Below are 17,282 nucleotides of genomic sequence, written 5' to 3'. Positions count from 1 at the left end.
AGACACAGCGGGGATCACGGAAAAAGGTAAGACCTATGCTGTATTCCCGAGTGTGGCTCGGGGTTACCGCTTTGTTAACCCCGAGCCATTCTCGGGAATACCAATGGATACACGCTGACATGCGCCCCAAAGAAGCTCCTGTACTATTTCGGGCGCAGGGCGTTTTTCGGCGTGACAAATCGCGCTGAAATACGCCCAGATAGGAACCATGCCCATAGGGATTCATAGGATTTCACTGCTTAAGCGTTTTTTTCCAGCGCTGAAAAACACCCAGGTGTGAACCCAGCCTAAGATTTATACAGTCCCGTCGGACAGCAGGACCAATCTGGAGATCTACCTTTTCCTCTGTTGCAATTGACGTATAGCTAAAGCCACATCTTTAGCCAGAGGCTCTAAATAAAGCAAAAACTAAGTCCTGTCCCTGCCCCCCAATCTGACAGGAAATTGAAGGTGCAGCAACAGACTGATTTTGTTGCTCCCATTCTGCTCTCTCCTCCTGTCAGCATGTCCTTTTTGTTAGTACTTGGTTCCTTGTACTTCTTGTCCCTCTCCCAGTCTGAGTTGTTAAGTGGGAGAACTTGCACAATTGGTGGCTGACTAAATACTTTTTTGCCCCACTGTATACATAGTAGTGCAGGTATATCAGCCTCTCGCACTCCTATCTTTTAAACATACACTTAAATGATTTTAATGAACGTATTATTGCACACATTTTTATTTTTATCTGCCCATCCAACTTTAATCATGCAGTAGCCAGTCTTAAACAATGGTGTTTTTGTTCTTTTTAATGCCCTGCAACTGACTTGAGAATTGCAAGAGATAATTGGGTAGTGTTTTACTAAACAAATGGCAATATTGTGCACTTATGGGATGAAAGTGTTTTTGTTGTAGAAAAAGGCTGAAACATTTGTTCTGTAGTTGGAGCTTCAGGATGAGCATTGTGCAGGCTGGAGTGTTATGGGGATTGTTTGTATGGGTGGCAGATGTATGATCCTTTGCCACGTCTGATGATTAGTTTTATATTCAGGGAGTGCAAAATACCTTAAATGATGTCTTTTATTCCGATCGTCTTCTTTCCTGATGTTTTTCATCTGTCCCTCCAGCGCTGCGGCAGCTCTCCGATCCAGCGCTGACTGCTCTGTCCCTCCGATCCAGCGGTGTCTGCATGCGAGTGCACGCGTCCATAGACTTACCTTGCGTCTCTGCTCGTCTCCTGGCCGCGAATTGGAACTGCGCATGCGCCCGACCCAAGATCCTTTGCGGCCGTGCGAGCAGTTCCTGATTCTCGGCGCGGGAGCGCGCAGCGATAACAAGGCTAGCAGTAGATATAGGCAAAAAAAACGGAGGGTTTAGAACCCCTTTAACTAATAAGAGAAATGTATCTTATTTGTGTATCACGCAGAGAATCCTCTCTGAATTCATGCTGACTGGAGGGTGGCTACTTTTGTTCCCCATGGTCCCTTTGTGTGTTCTGAAATAGCCACTGCTCCAAGCTCACTCCTGTGATGGACTACAATGTCAGTACAAATTAGTTAACAAAACATGAGACTGTAATCCATCACAGGAGTGAGCTTGCAATGGTGGCTACTTTACAACACACAGGGACTATGGGGGACAAAAGTAGCCACCCTCCGGAAGGAAGGACAGTGTCAGCACCAGTTCAGAGATGATCTACAGCTGAGTGATGCACAAATAAGATACATTTTTGTTCATAGTTCAGCTCCTTTCACATGGCCAGTCCAATCGGGTCCGCCTGTTAATTTTCATGAATGCCCAATGTAAGTCCTATAGGCGTCCCATGTATAAACGGATAGGCGTCCCGTTTACACCCAATTACCTTTGACTCCGGCCAGGTCAGGAAAATCAAACAGATCAGGGATCTGTTTCCCCCGGACTGGATTATGCTGGATTGCGGGAAATCTGATGTTAATGGATGTATGTCTGTTTGCATCATATTCCCCATAGGCACACATGGGGTCCGGCAATTGCAGTGGTGACATCCGCTCCTTGCTGCAGTAAGCAGGAGGGGATCCCTGCATGGATCCTCCCCTGATCAGCCTGTGTGTACTTGTAATTATTATTATTATTATACAGGATTTATATAGCGCCAACATTTTGTGCAGCGCTTTACAATATAAGGAAGACATGACGATTACAATACAATTCAAGAGAAGATGGTAAGAAGGGCCCTGCCCCTGAGGGCTTACAATCTAATACTGTAGTATTTTTAAGATTTACTCGCGTTCAGTGTCCCTTGAAGACAAAATTACAGATATGTATATCAATGTTCTGGCAAAATGATGTCGCACACCATAATATAGAAGATAAATGGATACAAAGGTGGACACTTCATTTGGACTTTAAATGTTTATTATTGGTTCAACACCACTGTGACCTGATTTAACCAGTTGACATCCGCGGTGTTAAACCCCCTTCCCATGCAGGCCATTTTTCAGTATTCAGCGCTGCGGTACTTTGACTGACATTTATTCCGTCATGCAGCGCTGTACTGAAATGAATTTTATACCCTTTTTTGGGGACAGAGCTTTCTTTTGGTGGTATTTATTCACCACTGGGGGTTTTATTTTTTTACTATATTAAGGAAAAATTTCCGAAATTAAAAAAAAAAAACAGTTTCCCCTATATTAAATGATAAAACATTTATTATTACCCAATTTTTTGGTAAAATATAAAAGATTGTCACCTGTGGACCCCAAAAGAAGCTGATGAAGCAGAGATCTGCTTCATCAGCTTCTTCTCTCTGGCTATAGCAGCCAGATGACTGACAGGTGAATGCGGAAGTGATGTAATACACATCACTTCTGCATTCACAGCCTGGACGGAGATCAGCAAGGAGCTGATCTCCCGTCCTCCTCCTCCTGACGCCCTCGGTGCCGGTCCCGGGATCCAAGATGGGGCAGCGGATCCCGGGATTCAAGGTGAGGGGTCAGGGGGGATGGGGCAGCGCCGACCGGGCGCGGGGAGGGGGGGTGCCGCGAACGAGCACATATAGGCGATCGGCGGGCTATGGACCCGCTGATCGCCTATATGTGAAACACCCGGTAACGGGTGTGTGCAACGGTCGGGTCTTTTCTGCCCGTGCGTGCCCGAGCCGAAAAAAATTGCCGTCTGGAGACGGCAACCCGCAAATGCAGCAGTGCCGTCCGTCCGTTTTTTTACTACGGGCGGACGGCAAGAGGTTAAACAATAACTATACATTGTAGCTTAGGGGTTTTGTGGAAGAGCTGCCATCTAGAAAGTGATTGTATCCAGTGTAAGGAGCACAAGAATTGTATTCCAGAGCAGTGGGAACATGGCCATTCATCTTCCAGTCTATACAACATATTGTTGGAAAAGGCCCAGTAATCTCTTCAGTGTCTGTTGCCAACCTCTAAACATGGTATATGATCTATCATCGAATGGGCAGCCATTTTGTGGGTGTTATTAGAACTGAGGACTACTTTAGGAACAAACTTCATGTGGCTACTTCTCTTCATAGGAGCGGTGTGGGTGACAGGAGAGCTAAGTATTGACATGTATTGTTCGGGACAGTTTTTATTTGAGATTACAAATTGTTGATGGTTGCTTTATAGGAATGCAGTCACTTGGTCCTTCCTGGGCAAAGGCCCCCCGATCCCTCCTACTCACCTTGCCTGCGCTCCCACTCCTTTACCTGTAGCAGTTGGTGCTGAAGTCTGTTGAGTGAACAACCTAATAATCTAATACGCTGTGTACAGAAATATATAGTTTTGTACACCCAGTATAGAAGTCTGGGCTGTTCACACAGCTGTGCCTTGCGGTGTTTAAAAAAAAACCCCAGACAAATCTGAATTGGGGGCTGTAATGTCTGAAGCGTTCACAGTGGTATGCATGTAAACATCTGTGCTGACGTTTACATTTGTACACTATACATAGACCCAATTAGCCGCTGCTGCTTATCAGGGTTGACATGTAAATAACAACAATGTGTAGCCAGTGTTGCTGATTACACACTGTTGATGTGTACATGTCATTCTGTGCCCACAGGTAGACTTCACTAGTGGAAAGTAGTATAGACCGGTGTGAATGGGTCCTACAGGGACAGGTGGGGAGGGGGCTCTGCAGGAACCCTGGGAAGCCTGACCGTGTCTCATAATGGGAATTTCCAGAGTGCAGTAGATTTTTGTTAGAAGTTGGAGTCATTGAAGGGCAGTCTACAATCTCATCACATAGATGAGGACTTGTATGGCAGCATTCCAGGAAGATTTCAGACCTCCTGAAGGCACTGTCTGTTGTATGAGATCATGGAGGTGTGTGTGTGTGTGTGTGTGTGTGTGTGTGTGTGTGTGTGTGTCCTGCCCTACATATGTCCTGCCCTACATATGTCCTGCCCTACATATGTCCTGCCCTACATATGTCCTGCCCTACATATGTACATCTCTATATTATAATAGGATATGGTGCTGTGGTCGTTCTTTGTAACCCTAGTAAATGACTCCTTTAGGCCCTGGTCACACCTAGGCGACACCTTTTTTGCACGTATCTGCACACGTTTTCGCTTCATAATTTTACTTGTTTTTCTGTGTGTTTTGCAGGTGTTTTCATGCATACATTGAGTTTCAGGTTTTTGTGAGCAGGTCACATTGTAAATGGCGAATGTGCTCAAATAATTTCTTGTTTCCTATTGAGTCTGAGGACAAAACCTGCTGTAATCTGCTAGAAAGAAGCTCATGTACTTCTTTCCAGTGACAGGCGTTTTCCTGCATGTGGTGTGAACGGGGCCATAGAAATAAATGGGAGATCTCTGGAGAGTCCAGAAAACCATGCCGATGTCATTTATTCCAAGGTACGGGTCCAGTGTTCTCTCTCACTCGTTTTCAGTGACAGTCGGAGTGTGTTGATGATCTGTTGTGGAGTCGTGCAGGGAATGATGTCGGGGTGTAGTTGGTGCCACATGCCTTGTCTGTATAGCATGTTTGGTGGGGATGTGTGCAGGCTCCGGGGATAACGAGGATCACGCTGTCTGGCGGTGTAGGAGGCGATAAGATAAGGATGGCAGCGGGGTGTGTAGCGGGCAGAGCCCAGCACTGGTTGCTTATATGCTGTGTGCACGTTGGAGTGCGCTTTAGCCAATCGGCGCGGGTGGGCGGAGCTTCCGGTTGATGGTGGATTGATAGATCAGCACGCTGCTGCTGCTTGTTCAGAGCTTCACACACAGGAGTGTCGGCAATCGGCCCCGTTGATTTCAGCACTTGTGGTCGCCACAGCTCTCTTGTGTCAACATGCCAGCTCTAAGGTAACCTCCCCCTTCATGTTTACCTGCCAACCATTGTCACTTGCTCGCCTGTCTGCTCTGTCATGTCATCTCTGCTGATGTGGACAACTTTTCCATGCACATGCATTTATCTGCCAGCTCTGTATGTCTCATGTCCTCACACAGGACACATTCTTTTATATTATGTGTGTGGTTTTTTTTTTTTTCCCCTGATGTTCAGGTGAATGGACCTGAACCCTGCAAGTGAACTGTCCCCATAACACAATCGGCTCACATGTGAGGGGAAATACTGGTTTGGTGACCATATGGGTAAAAACATGACAGTGACTTTTAGCCAGTCTGGTGAAATAGGTTTGTGCTTACTGACCCCCCCCCCACCCTCCTTCTTTGCTACAAATCTATCAAGGTGACAATGCTGCCCAAGCACCTGTTGTACTCCCATGCTTTGACCTGGCGGTGGGATTTGTCAGCCTTGTGTACAGAGAAAGTGGACTCTGGCATTTGTCAATATTTAAAATTTACTGAACCGTTGCTTAATGTCATATTTAAACCTGTGTGACGTTTGGCAGTAAGCAGGCTTTGAATATTTTGGTGGGTAACCCTTTGTGGTCTCTTTCAGTGCTCTTTAACACTATGTTCTGCAGTGTAGTTCTCATTTCCTTGCTAGAGGGAATGATGCTGGTTTATTTCTGGGACACAATCCAACCTGCTTTGCCCAATTGACTTATTCATTGACACAGTTACAATGTTCTTGTGGCAGTTCCCTCCAATGACACTGCATAGGCAAGAATGATTTTTTAAAGGCATTCTGCAGCTCATATGACTTTCAAAAGATTTTTGTTTTTTTGTCAAGTCACGGTTTACGGTCTTACTGTTATCTTAAAACCGCAGCCACTGCAGAAGGCATTGTTGGATGCTTGTGTTTAATACTGCAGAATTCTAGAAATGTAGAATATAGGAACCTTGCAGGAGGTAGCTGATCTGTCTAAAGCTGATCTCTTTAACTAGACAACTTTTGCTCTGTGTACACAATACGCAGTGTAGTGTGTACACAATATGCAGTGTAGCTCGATAGGAGCAGTTATTGCGTTCTGCTCATTTGCAGTTTGGATGTTTAATTTAGTGCTGCAGGTAATGCAAAATCGTGTGCTTTTATGGCCTTATGTCTTCCTCTTTTATCCTATAGAAAGGCAACCTTGACATTCCAGCTGTTGTAGAACTACATGTCCCATGAGGCATTGGAAGACTGACAGCCAGAGGCTTATACTAGATGGGATTTGTAGCTTCATCATAGCTGGGGTGCCGATGTTGCCTGTCTCTACCCTAAAGTATTAGGAAGACATACCTATAATGTTGTGAAGAGAAGCTTAACTTGTGTGTCTGCAGTGCTTGTTAATGGATGGAAGTGTGCATAGCTGTGTGGTGCTGAATCACCATTTGGCTTATAAAGCATTTCAAAAGTCCGGTCCAAGCAGGATATTTTTGGATGCGGACCCCAGCGTTCTGCCGAGTGCCTCTAATTTTCACCTAGGCATTTGTCTAGTGTGGTTGGGCACCCTGCCTACTAAGCTCCTGTAGTTGTTGGCATCCATGTCCCCCGCATGGTCAAGTGTTTGAGCTTTTGAAAGCACACCATTATGTTCCTAGTGTGAGTACCGCCCTTTGTAGTTTTCAGAGAGGCAATTTTGCATCGGATTCTATGACAAGAGACTGCAACCCTACAATGGACATACCAGGAAAAGCTTGTGGAATTGGACTGCAATGCTTATATAAAGACTGAGGTAAACTGAGTGGACTTAGACACAGCTGCACCAATTCCTGCAATGAACAGTACATGTGTATCATAGGATTACGTTGTAGATGATGCTAAGTTTCCCCATGGGTTACAGGCGTTGTGGTGTAACATAGTTTGTGCCCTTTCCACACTGTTGCTTACTGGAATCATTCAGATGTTATATATTCTTTCCAATTCTAAAAAGGTTGCTGGGTAATCAGTCATATTTCTAATTTTGGTTGATTTTTTTTGAGTCTCCGAATAACCTTTTGTTAAATTTGCTTTGGCTGCCTTTTGACTATTTTTGTTGCTTTTGATTGGCAAAACCGTTTTCAGTTTTACCTTCATCGCGCTGAGATGTATAAACTGGCTCAGAAGTCAAGGCACTAGAATAAAGATATGGTGTAGTGGAGTGACCTCCAGCACAGACTTCACGTTATAGAAGTAAATTGTGAATATTCTGTAAAATTGCATTTTGAAATGGGGTCACCCGATCCTGCTGCTCTGCTTCCTATTTGGAAAGATGCAACCTAGAAGGAAGGATGACTGCGGAGGTTCTGCTGTGTGATGCAGTCGCTTTGCTTTGCAAAATCTGTCGGTCAGCCTCTGTAGCCGGAGGAAGAGGTGCTGATGTCACTGAAGGGTTTTCGCCTTCATATACCCAACGTTGCAATTAAAATGGCAGTGCCGTTGTGTTGCTGCATGGCTTTTTCTGCGCTGAAATGCATGCAAATAAAATCCCTTACATTCCTAAGGGGGCAGTTCGCACAGAATTGCATGTAGAAACACAACTGTCGCTTGAAATAGACCCTGAGCTTCTGTTGTCGTGCTGATCACCTTGTTTTGCTCCATAGATTTCAATGGAAACGCGCGATTCCGTGCAGTTTTTATTGCACGTTTCAGCAGCTGAGCCTGCTTCTCATTGGACAACTGAAAAATGCGCTGTTATAAACAGAAAACACCTGAAATACGCGCTGAAACGTGCAAAGAAACCATGGTGTGAATGGGGACTTAATGCCTTGTATATGAAAATGCTGGCTGCAGAGCAGTAATGTTAAGATAATAAATTATTGGTTGCAACAATTTATTGCTACAGCTAAAAAAATAGAAGTATTATTTGGGATTACTTGAAATCTGGGTCAAATTCATCCTTGCAGAGGAGAGTGCCGGCTATCACGGAGCAAGGGATAAGGTAAGTGAAGCTGCATTTGTTGTGTTCAAAAAGAGACGTCACGGCACTCCAAAAACTGGTGTCAATTCTTTTTCATTAATCAACATCAAATAAACATCTCAGAACAACTCCTCTAACACATTTCATGCATACTTGTGCTTAACAATTGCCCTTTTAGATAAGCTCACGTATGTGTGGAAAGCGTTGAGTTGGTCTGAGATGTCTTCTGGATGTTGTTGGATGAAAGAATTCACACCAGTTTTCCATGGAGCGCCGTGACTTCCCTCCATGAATAAAAGTGTGTTGCTGGTGGAGAGCCAGCCGTGCACCCAGTGAGCGGAGTTGTATTGGACCGTCCTGGAGCAGCACCTGTTTTGGCTATTTCAGCTGCATTTTAAAGGGACACTAAACTCAGGAGTTAAAAGAAAAGTGAGGAGTGATTTCCACTCATCCTCAGAGTTAGAGCCGATGTGTGACATTGAATCGGTCACAGGTCAGCTCTATTGATCGGGAAGTGAGCAAACACATACCATCTCTCGCTCACTTCGCGATCATCTCCCTGCAGAGAGTGGTGACCATCAGGCACCGCTCCCCACAGGGATTCCTCCCTCCCCTCTCCGATCCTCCAGCGCTGAGTGGAGTAACGGACGGGTGAGGGGGCGGGTACAGCTGTCTCTGCCTTTTAGCTGGGCAGTGCTCGCTGTCAATCATCCAGCTGGGTGGATCTCGACAGTATTGTCTGAAACCGTCTTGGCTGCGGCGCTCAGTATATAGTTCCTGTATTAAGATTATATTCCATCACGGAAGTGAGCTTTGTGTCGGCACCAATTCAGAGATGATTTGAGGTTCTACAGCAGAGTGATGCACAAATAAGATGCATTTAACCATTGTAGTATGGTGTGAGCGGTCACTGCATTAGCAGTTTTAAAGTCTTCCCAGAGTTCTGCCTAAACTGTGTTGGTCACGATGCATACTATGCATGCATTTCCCCCGCCCCTGGGGAAGGGGTATATGTGCAGAGGCTGTGTAATCACATGAATGCAGAATTAAGCATCTGAAAAAGTACACAACATTTATTTTTTTAATAAAGAAAATGTGATTTATAGTAAACATTTGCTGTATTTAGAATGCGCTTTTGTGGTTGTGTGTTCATAAATACTTCAACTTATTTGAAGTATTTTATTCAGTCTTGTACCCCCCGGCAGACAGTAGAACCAGGTAATGTTATTCCTGTGACCACACTGCAAAGTACACTGTAGTTGAGAAATACAGTGTGGCTTAGGAACAAACTCAGCCTGACTAGACAGTAGGAGCAGCTACATGTTAATGAGGTCATCGCTCTGCTCTATCCTTCCATCAGAAATTAGTGCAACCTTCAAATCGGATGTCTCGGCACTCACTATCCTGGTTCTACGTTTTGGGGCACATCCCTCAAACATCTCATTTAAGGAGGCAACTGTTGTGTGTATGGCATCAGTTTCTGCTTACCTGGATTTCTTGGTATAAGTATTGATGGTCAGAGCAAAATCTACTGTGGTTTCATAGAAACTAACCGCGTTATTGATTAAAGGGTGAAGAGTTTGGAGAAAGCAGGAGAAGTGAACAACCTAGGACAGTGGTGGCGAACCTATGGCACGCGAGGCCCTTGCAAAACAGGTAAGCAGGAGAGGGGGCAATGTTTTAATCATTTTTATTAGTAGTTCTGTGGGTAATGTTTGTGTTTTTAATAAGTGCGTGTATGTGTTTTATTGAGTTTATAAGTGCCCATTCATACTGGGCATTTTATCGTGCGATTTCTGCCGCAAGAAGTCTCCATCTAATGATTTTCAATGGAGCTGTTTTAATGTACAGCTTCATGTCGCCCGTCGCTCGTGCAGGACCCTTTTTTCCCGCGAATGTCGCACGATTTTTGCATGCAGCCCGACGGTGAAGGTCGCGCGATCGGCATTGGAACGTCGGCTGAACAGTCGCGCTATCCCGGCTGCATGGAAATCCGCCCAGGTGAGTGTCGCTCAGTGTGAATGGGGCCTTAATGTTTGAATATGCGGGTTTCTCTATTTTGCCTAAATCAGTGATGTTGATCGTTTCTTAAACCCGAGCGCCCAAACTGCAATACTAAACTTATTTTCAGCGCTGGCACTTAGAGATAAATTTGATTTTGCATCGCAGTTTGGGCGCTCGGGTTCAAAAAGGTTCGCCATCAATGATCTAGGACAATATAGCTGATATGGAAACATTCTCCAATTCAGCTCACTTTCCTGTTCAGGTATGTTCTAGATTGCTCACTTCTCCTGCCTTCTCCAAACGCTTTACTCCTTTTGTGAATAACCCCGCAAGGGATCTGAACATCAAACACTGGAAGTCTGGTTAATCAGCCCCTGAAGACTGAGTCATTTTACAGGGGCTAGATGTTGGATCTGCTGCTCTACTGACATTTATTAGATCATTTTTATATAGGGTGTATGATCTGTAGTAAAGTACTTCTTCTTTTGTCTCTGTCCTTAATTCCTTCACCTATATTCAGTGTTGACGATTGGCTTGATTAATGTCTTTAGCATCACTTCACTTCTGAGTCTTGGCTTCTAAAGCTCTCCTGGAATCGCACATTTCTCAATGATACAAGGATAACTGCCCCCATAGTATTCTCTGCTTGAGGGTGGTGGCACTCTTGAAGTAACTGAATATAATAAAGTGAAATTACTTGCTCTTGCATTAGTTTCACTATAGAGGGTTAGGAAGATTGGTCTAAGTCTGTTCAGTTTGTCACTTTTACAGTACCGTGCAGATTGTAACTGAACACCTTACTCCAGTGTGTATTTATAGGTGCTAATTTCATGTTTGTACTAAGATTTTTGTTTTGTTTTATAGAACACCCCCTCACCATCTTTATAACATAGTGGGGGTGTTTTGTAGTCCATAGAGAGAACTGGGATAATTGCTAATACCAGTGCTGCAGAGGCAAAGTGTACAAGGATGTTACCGGCTTTTTTTTTTTTTTGTGGCAGGATCAATGGGTATCTTAAAGGAGAACTATGAGGTGAGTGAAAAATCACTTAGCCGACCTGTGACAATGAAACAGTCACAGGTCGGCTCAATAGATTGGGAAGTGAGCGAACACATAGCGTCGCTCGCTCGCTTCTCGATCTATCCCTGCAGAGAGCCGTGACTGTCACTCATGGCTCCCTGTAGGGATCCCCCCCTGTCCGATCCTCCAGTGCTGACTGGCGGAACACATGGGGGAGGGGCAGGTACAGCTGGCTGTGCCTTTAGATAGGCAGAGCCAGCCGTCACTCATGCAACTGGGTGGATCTCGACAGTAATGTCGGGATCCGTCCCGGCTGCGGCGTCACAGTATACCACGAACTGTAGCTCGCGGTATACTGAGCTTAGGGTGACGGGAGGACGCTAGTTTGTGTCCTCCCGTTACCCTTAGGAGAACTACGGGGAAAAGCCCTGACCCCATAGTTTTTTCCTTTTTAATGTATTAAACAGATGTACTGATGCTTTCAATGATTACCAAGCAGAAGGAAGCAAATAAGAGTTCATGGTTGGCGTTCACATACACTTTAACTAAATTACATAACTTTTTCCAAGAATTTTCTCTTGCAGATGCTTGGCAAAAACAGTATTGTTAATCTAACTTTCCATTCTAGTATAGTGAATGCCAACTGATTGCACTGCCCCTACGGGCTCACCTCGCATTGGTTGCCCCATTCTTCCCTTGTTGCATGGAAGCTGCACCGATTTAAAAAAACAAACAAACAAAGATTGCTGCTATTTCTGGCTTAGCCTCTGCCAGGTTATTTGAATGATGTCCATTTGCTGGCATTCTGGGAATCTACTCTTTAGTGCACCATATACATTCTACACTATGGCCTTGCAGCAGATTTTCTTTTGCCGAAGGTTTTATCGGAAAAGAAACCTACAGATAAGTCACCCCAAAAGCAAAATGGGCAGCATAGTGGTTAGCACTGGGGGTCCCTGGTTCAAATCCCAGTCAGGGACACTAGCTGGAAGGAGTTTGCATGTTCTCCCTGGGCTTGTGAGGGTTTCCTCCAGGCACTCCAGTTTCCCCCCACACATCAGACATGCTGGAATGTTAATTTGGCTCCTGTCTAAATTGGCCCTAGTGTGCGTGTGAGATAGGGACCTTGTAAGCTCCTTGAGGGCAGGGATGGATGTGAATGGGCACTATGTAAAGCACTGTGTATATTGTTTGCGCTATATAAATACCAATAATTAAAATGGCATAGTCATTGCAGAATTTTTTTGATGAGAAAATACCGTTTGCAGCAAAGCTCGCTACATCTCTATAATCGGCGTTCATAGATAGAGTTGTACTAAATTCTTTAGAGGAAGAACTACTGGCAGGCGAGTCTTACATTGGAGAAAATACATGCTGTGAAAAATATAGAGCTTTCTCTGCCTGCTGGCAATCTTCTTAGTATTATAAACTGAGGACAAGATAACCGTTTCAGTGACCTTTTGGTAGCCCAAAAGCTGAACTGAGACTAGACTGAATCGCAATTAAATACCACATACAAGTCCTTAGGCATCATATGTCCTTTTTCTTGAGACATTCCATTGAAGCAGCCAATCAGATTTCAGCAACTAAGCATGTCTTGTGTTTCCATGCATTTTGGTGCGTTTAGAGATTCAAATCAATTCCTGGACACACCTGATTTGTATTTTTTTTCTAAACACAGCTAAACTGGATGTTGATAAAAGCATCTGGCCTGCATGGGAAGGGGGTTTAACACCGCGGATGTCAACTGGTTAAAATCTTCAAAGGCTTAAACTCCTCCTTTCCACGTGTGAGGCTCTGTAATATTCCTTGTTCCAAAATCCGGCAGTAACAGTCCTTGGAATCGTACAGGCGCCCATATGGTAATCCATTAAATTGAGGCTGATGTGATGCACAGAAGTAAAATACCGTGGACTGCGTCTTATATTTGCGCTGGTTTTACTGGAGAAAGAAACTACACATTTTAGTACTAATGAATTCAGAGCTGATGCTGCATCGTAGTCTGTAATCCACGGGGGACTGCTGTGGATTGCGGTTCAGCAGTTTTTGTGTAAACCACTTGATAACGCTTTGCCATTAGTTGTAAATAGATTTCTGAGCTCTGTTGTGATAAAACAAGTCCTGAAACTTGAATTCAATATCTGGAATATCTAGACTGGGTCTTAAAAAGAAGTTGTTTTGGAAAGAATTGTTTGTGAGCCTTGGACTTGCCTGACATACGTTTTTTTTTTTTTTTTATATGTGAGCTCCCAGCTGTGGAAATTCGGTGGGTATAGCCATCTGGTTTGATTTTTTTCTTTCTGATGTGCATTTCCTGTGACTGCTGTAATCCTGCCCCTGAGTGTTGTTTTAAGTGAATACAATATTGGAGCATCTGTGTAAGCTCTGGCATCCAGGCCCTGTTTGGCTGTACATACAATTTATTATACATCTATATTCTAACTTTTTATTTATTTTTTTTAAAGTGAGGAAAAGTAAAAACCTTTTTTTTATTTGGGTTTTGTTTGATTTTTTTTTTTTTTCTATATTGCCGTATCTGTCTCTACAGATTAACCCTCTTCATTTTTGTCCTAGTGACCATTGTTCAAGTGAATGGAAAATTAGTTGTCATAGAAACAAGGTGAAAGGAAATCAAAAATGCCAATGGGGTCACCTGTTGTAGTGACGATGTCTACGAGTGGCTATTCTCTCTCCCTTTTTTCTCTTCATTCTCTTTTTGCCTCTGGGAAAGGATGTGAGGGCAAACACAGTTGAAATAAAATCTGACAAGGGTCTTACACTTTCATACTTTCTCATACTAAAAAGTTAGGAATCTACATACAGCTTAAGGGTAAAGGAAAAGTATTGAGTGTGCGAGAGACATAGGGAATCTGCATTTCTGCATTTATTTTTTGTACGTGTTGAAAACAAAATCCATAATGTCAGAAATGGTACTTTGATAGCAGTAAGGTTTAAAAGTTGCATCTTTGTAAGAATTGCTTGTGTTTCTTTACCTCTGGGGGATATTTGCAAGTCCAGTGCACAGAAGCTGGATCATGTTGCAGCAGAATGAGTTCAATGCTGATCAACAGCTTACCCATCTTTGAAGTATGCTGCTCTTAAAGGGAAATCTGTAATCAAGAACAGTATTGTGATGGCATAAGGAGGTGGATATTGGCTGCATGTTTGCAGTAATATCCCTTAAGGTGCCCATACACCTTGCAATTACTGGATGCATATTTTCGTCCGATCGAATCTGTGCAATGGTGGGGCCGCCGTACGAAATCGTACGGCGGCACCACCATGCACCATCCATTGCACAGTTCAATTAGAGTTTGTTGGCAGAATTACCTAGACGAATTTCGTTAAGTGACGGCACGAATTTCCGTTTGCGCATGAGCAGTGCTAATCATGCAATTTTTTGACTCTAAAACGCCAGCAACCTTGTCAATTTCATACAATTCAACAGAAGTTTTGTAGCCTGCTGGAAAGTCAAGTCGTACGATTGTACAGTATTTGTGGTTGTACACTGCCCATCAACCTTGGAAATATCGGACGAAATCGCAAACGAAAATTGTACATAAGTGTAAGGTGTTCGGGCACCTTTTTAGAAAGGAAATGGAACCACAGAAGTTCATATTCAGATATCTGTATTTTTGTACATACACGTGCTGTCGGCAATACACACCTTTTAGGGGTACTTGCTGTAATGCCTGTACACTCGGACACCCCCAGTTGCCAGGGTTAATTATAAGGAATTTCTGTTGACCCAACGTCCTAACCTGGATGCCTCTCACTGACCCTATACAAAGACAGGACAATTTTTAATCTTCACAGTCAAAGTATTATAACTCGGCCAAGAGTGTGGTTGCAATATATAAAAACATTGGCACACTAAAATGGCCACCTCTGCTCTCCCCTCCAATCAGCAAGCAAGATTTGTTACATTCAAGGCATGGTGCAATGCAGTAAAACCTAACTGAATTTGGGTGCTGCCCTTCTCTCTCACACATTGAGCTGAACTTTAGAAATAAATTTAAGGTAACACTAAACTCAGGAGCTAAATCTTAAGGCTGGGTTCACACCTGGGAGTTTTTCAGCACTGATCGAAGCGCTGAAAAACGCTCGGCAAGTGGAATCCCTCTGGGCGTATTTCAGCCCGTGGAAACGCGCTGAAAAAGCCCTACGCCCAAACAAGTACAGGAGCTTCTTTGGGGCATTTTTCCGCCCGTATCCATTGGTATTCCCAAGTGTGGCTCGCGGTTAACAACACTCGGGAATACAGCACAGGACTTACCTTGTCTGCGATCCCTGCTGTGTCCTCCGGCCACTTCCGGGTTCTGTCCCTTGCGAGCGGCCGCGTCGCAGGGGGGCAGAACCGGTGGGAAGTTTGAAAGTTTAAAAAAAACGAAAAAAAGATAGAGAAAAAAAAAATCATACCGCCAGGGAGATATAAAAACGAGTGTCGAACGCGCGTTTCACTGAACGAGAAAACTTGCTGAAAAACACGCCTATGGTATGCCCAGGTGTGAACCCAGCCTTATAATGTATCCAAGTACCTTTTTTTTTAAAATTAAAAACAAAAATTTATTTTATTTGTTTATCACTTAGCTGTAGATCCCCAAATCATCTCTGATCTGGTGCTGACACTGTCCTTCCTTCTGGAGCGTAGCTAATTTTGTTCCCCATGGCCCCTGTGTGTGTTGTAAAGTAGTCACCACTCCAAGCTCGCTCCTGAGTTTAGTGTCATTTCGAAGTATTTTTAATGACTTCATAGGCTGATTAAATCTGGTTCTTTTGTATCGGTCTTCATATATTTATGCTCTCTAAATGCATTTAATGAGTAAGATTGTCTGTTAGTACATTATTCATATTACAGTTTGTGTTTTGACCACTAAAATGTGTGACTGACATGTTGCTAGATGACCTATGACAAACCAGAAGGAAATCATCCAGGTTTTCCTTGTTTATTACTCCTGATCTAATTACTTCCAGTGCCTCCCCTGCAGTCTAGCCAGTTGGTTGAGCACAAAGTGTGGAAAGATAACAGGATGGGATAGTGTTTTGTCGGCAACCCCCCCCCCCACTCTGATTCCAGTTTTTGGACTAGTGGAGTTTATAGTTGCTACAAATACATATGGGGACAAATAATAAAGGTGGTTTATGATTCGTTGCGGCTTGAGTCTTAGCATGTTCAGTATTTTCTGTATTTTCTACATCACAAAAATTTTCAAACAAGAAATGGGTCAGTAATGGTGAAAAGATCGGCTTCAGCAAGACCACAGTTAACTTTGGCAACTAGTTCTTTGTTCTCTGCTTGCCTTTTTGGACACTGCTTCATAGTTCAGGTCCTCAAACCACCTCTCGCATATAGCTGAGCACTCAAATACTGCGAGAATGTGCCCCAACCCATTGCAGGGATGAAATCTTTTGTCGGGTTTCGTGTACCCCTGGAGCAGTAAGGGAACAGCTATATAATTTTTCACCCCTCTCACCCTGAAGTGTCAGATGCAGCCACAGCGACAAGCTTGCTCCTGTGATGGACTACAATCTTAGTGTAGTTTACTCATTTGTATTAGGATTGTACTGCATCACGGAAATTAGCTTGGAGCGGTGATTACTTTACAACACACCCAGGGACCACGGGGAACAAAAGTAGCCACCCTCCAGATGGAAGGACAGTGTCAGCACCAATTTCAGAGATATTCTGAGGATCTATAGCCGAGTGATCCACAAATAAGCTACATTTTTGTTAATCATTAAGGTACTTGGATGCATTTTTAGGACTCCACTCCTGAGTGTAGTCTTCCTTTAAAAAAGGTAATTGTAAGCACTCCAAAAATGTCTGTTTTAATGCAGCCTTTTTCAACCACTGTGCCGCGGCACACTAGTGTGCCGTGAGATATTTTCGGGTGTGCCGTCAATAAATCGTTAATTTCTTTGATCGATCAAAATTATTTTGATCGATCAAAGTTACTCACCTCTCCGCCGGCTTCCGGGACTTCCGTCGGAGATCCGGTGACGTCACGGACATCGACGTCACCGGACTCCTCCCCCCTTCCCCGAGTGGCTCTGTCGG

At 43.9% G+C, this 17,282-nt stretch overlaps 1 protein-coding gene across 2 annotated transcripts in view; it reads left to right on the top strand.

Annotated features, from left to right (window-relative positions):
• Positions 1-17,282, top strand: part of ADK (adenosine kinase) — a 160,298-nt gene that overhangs the window by 13,550 nt on the left and 129,466 nt on the right. Inside the window, exon 1 of one of the 2 annotated variants that reach the window (XM_018569298.1) lies at positions 5,244-5,275. The exons of the other annotated variant lie outside the window; for it this stretch is intronic. Within the exon in view, the coding sequence (XP_018424800.1) occupies positions 5,262-5,275 (14 nt within the window). The 5' untranslated portion in view covers positions 5,244-5,261. Of the gene's footprint in view, positions 1-5,243; positions 5,276-17,282 lie in introns of those variants that run through there. 2 annotated transcript variants of the gene reach the window in all.

Source organism: Nanorana parkeri, unplaced genomic scaffold, assembly GCF_000935625.1.
Source record: "Nanorana parkeri isolate BGI_ZX_2015 unplaced genomic scaffold, ASM93562v1 scaffold1318, whole genome shotgun sequence".
NCBI classification, from domain to species: domain Eukaryota; kingdom Metazoa; phylum Chordata; class Amphibia; order Anura; family Dicroglossidae; genus Nanorana; species Nanorana parkeri.
Note: the sequence above shows the minus strand (reverse complement) of the source record. Positions and strands in the feature narration are given on the sequence as shown.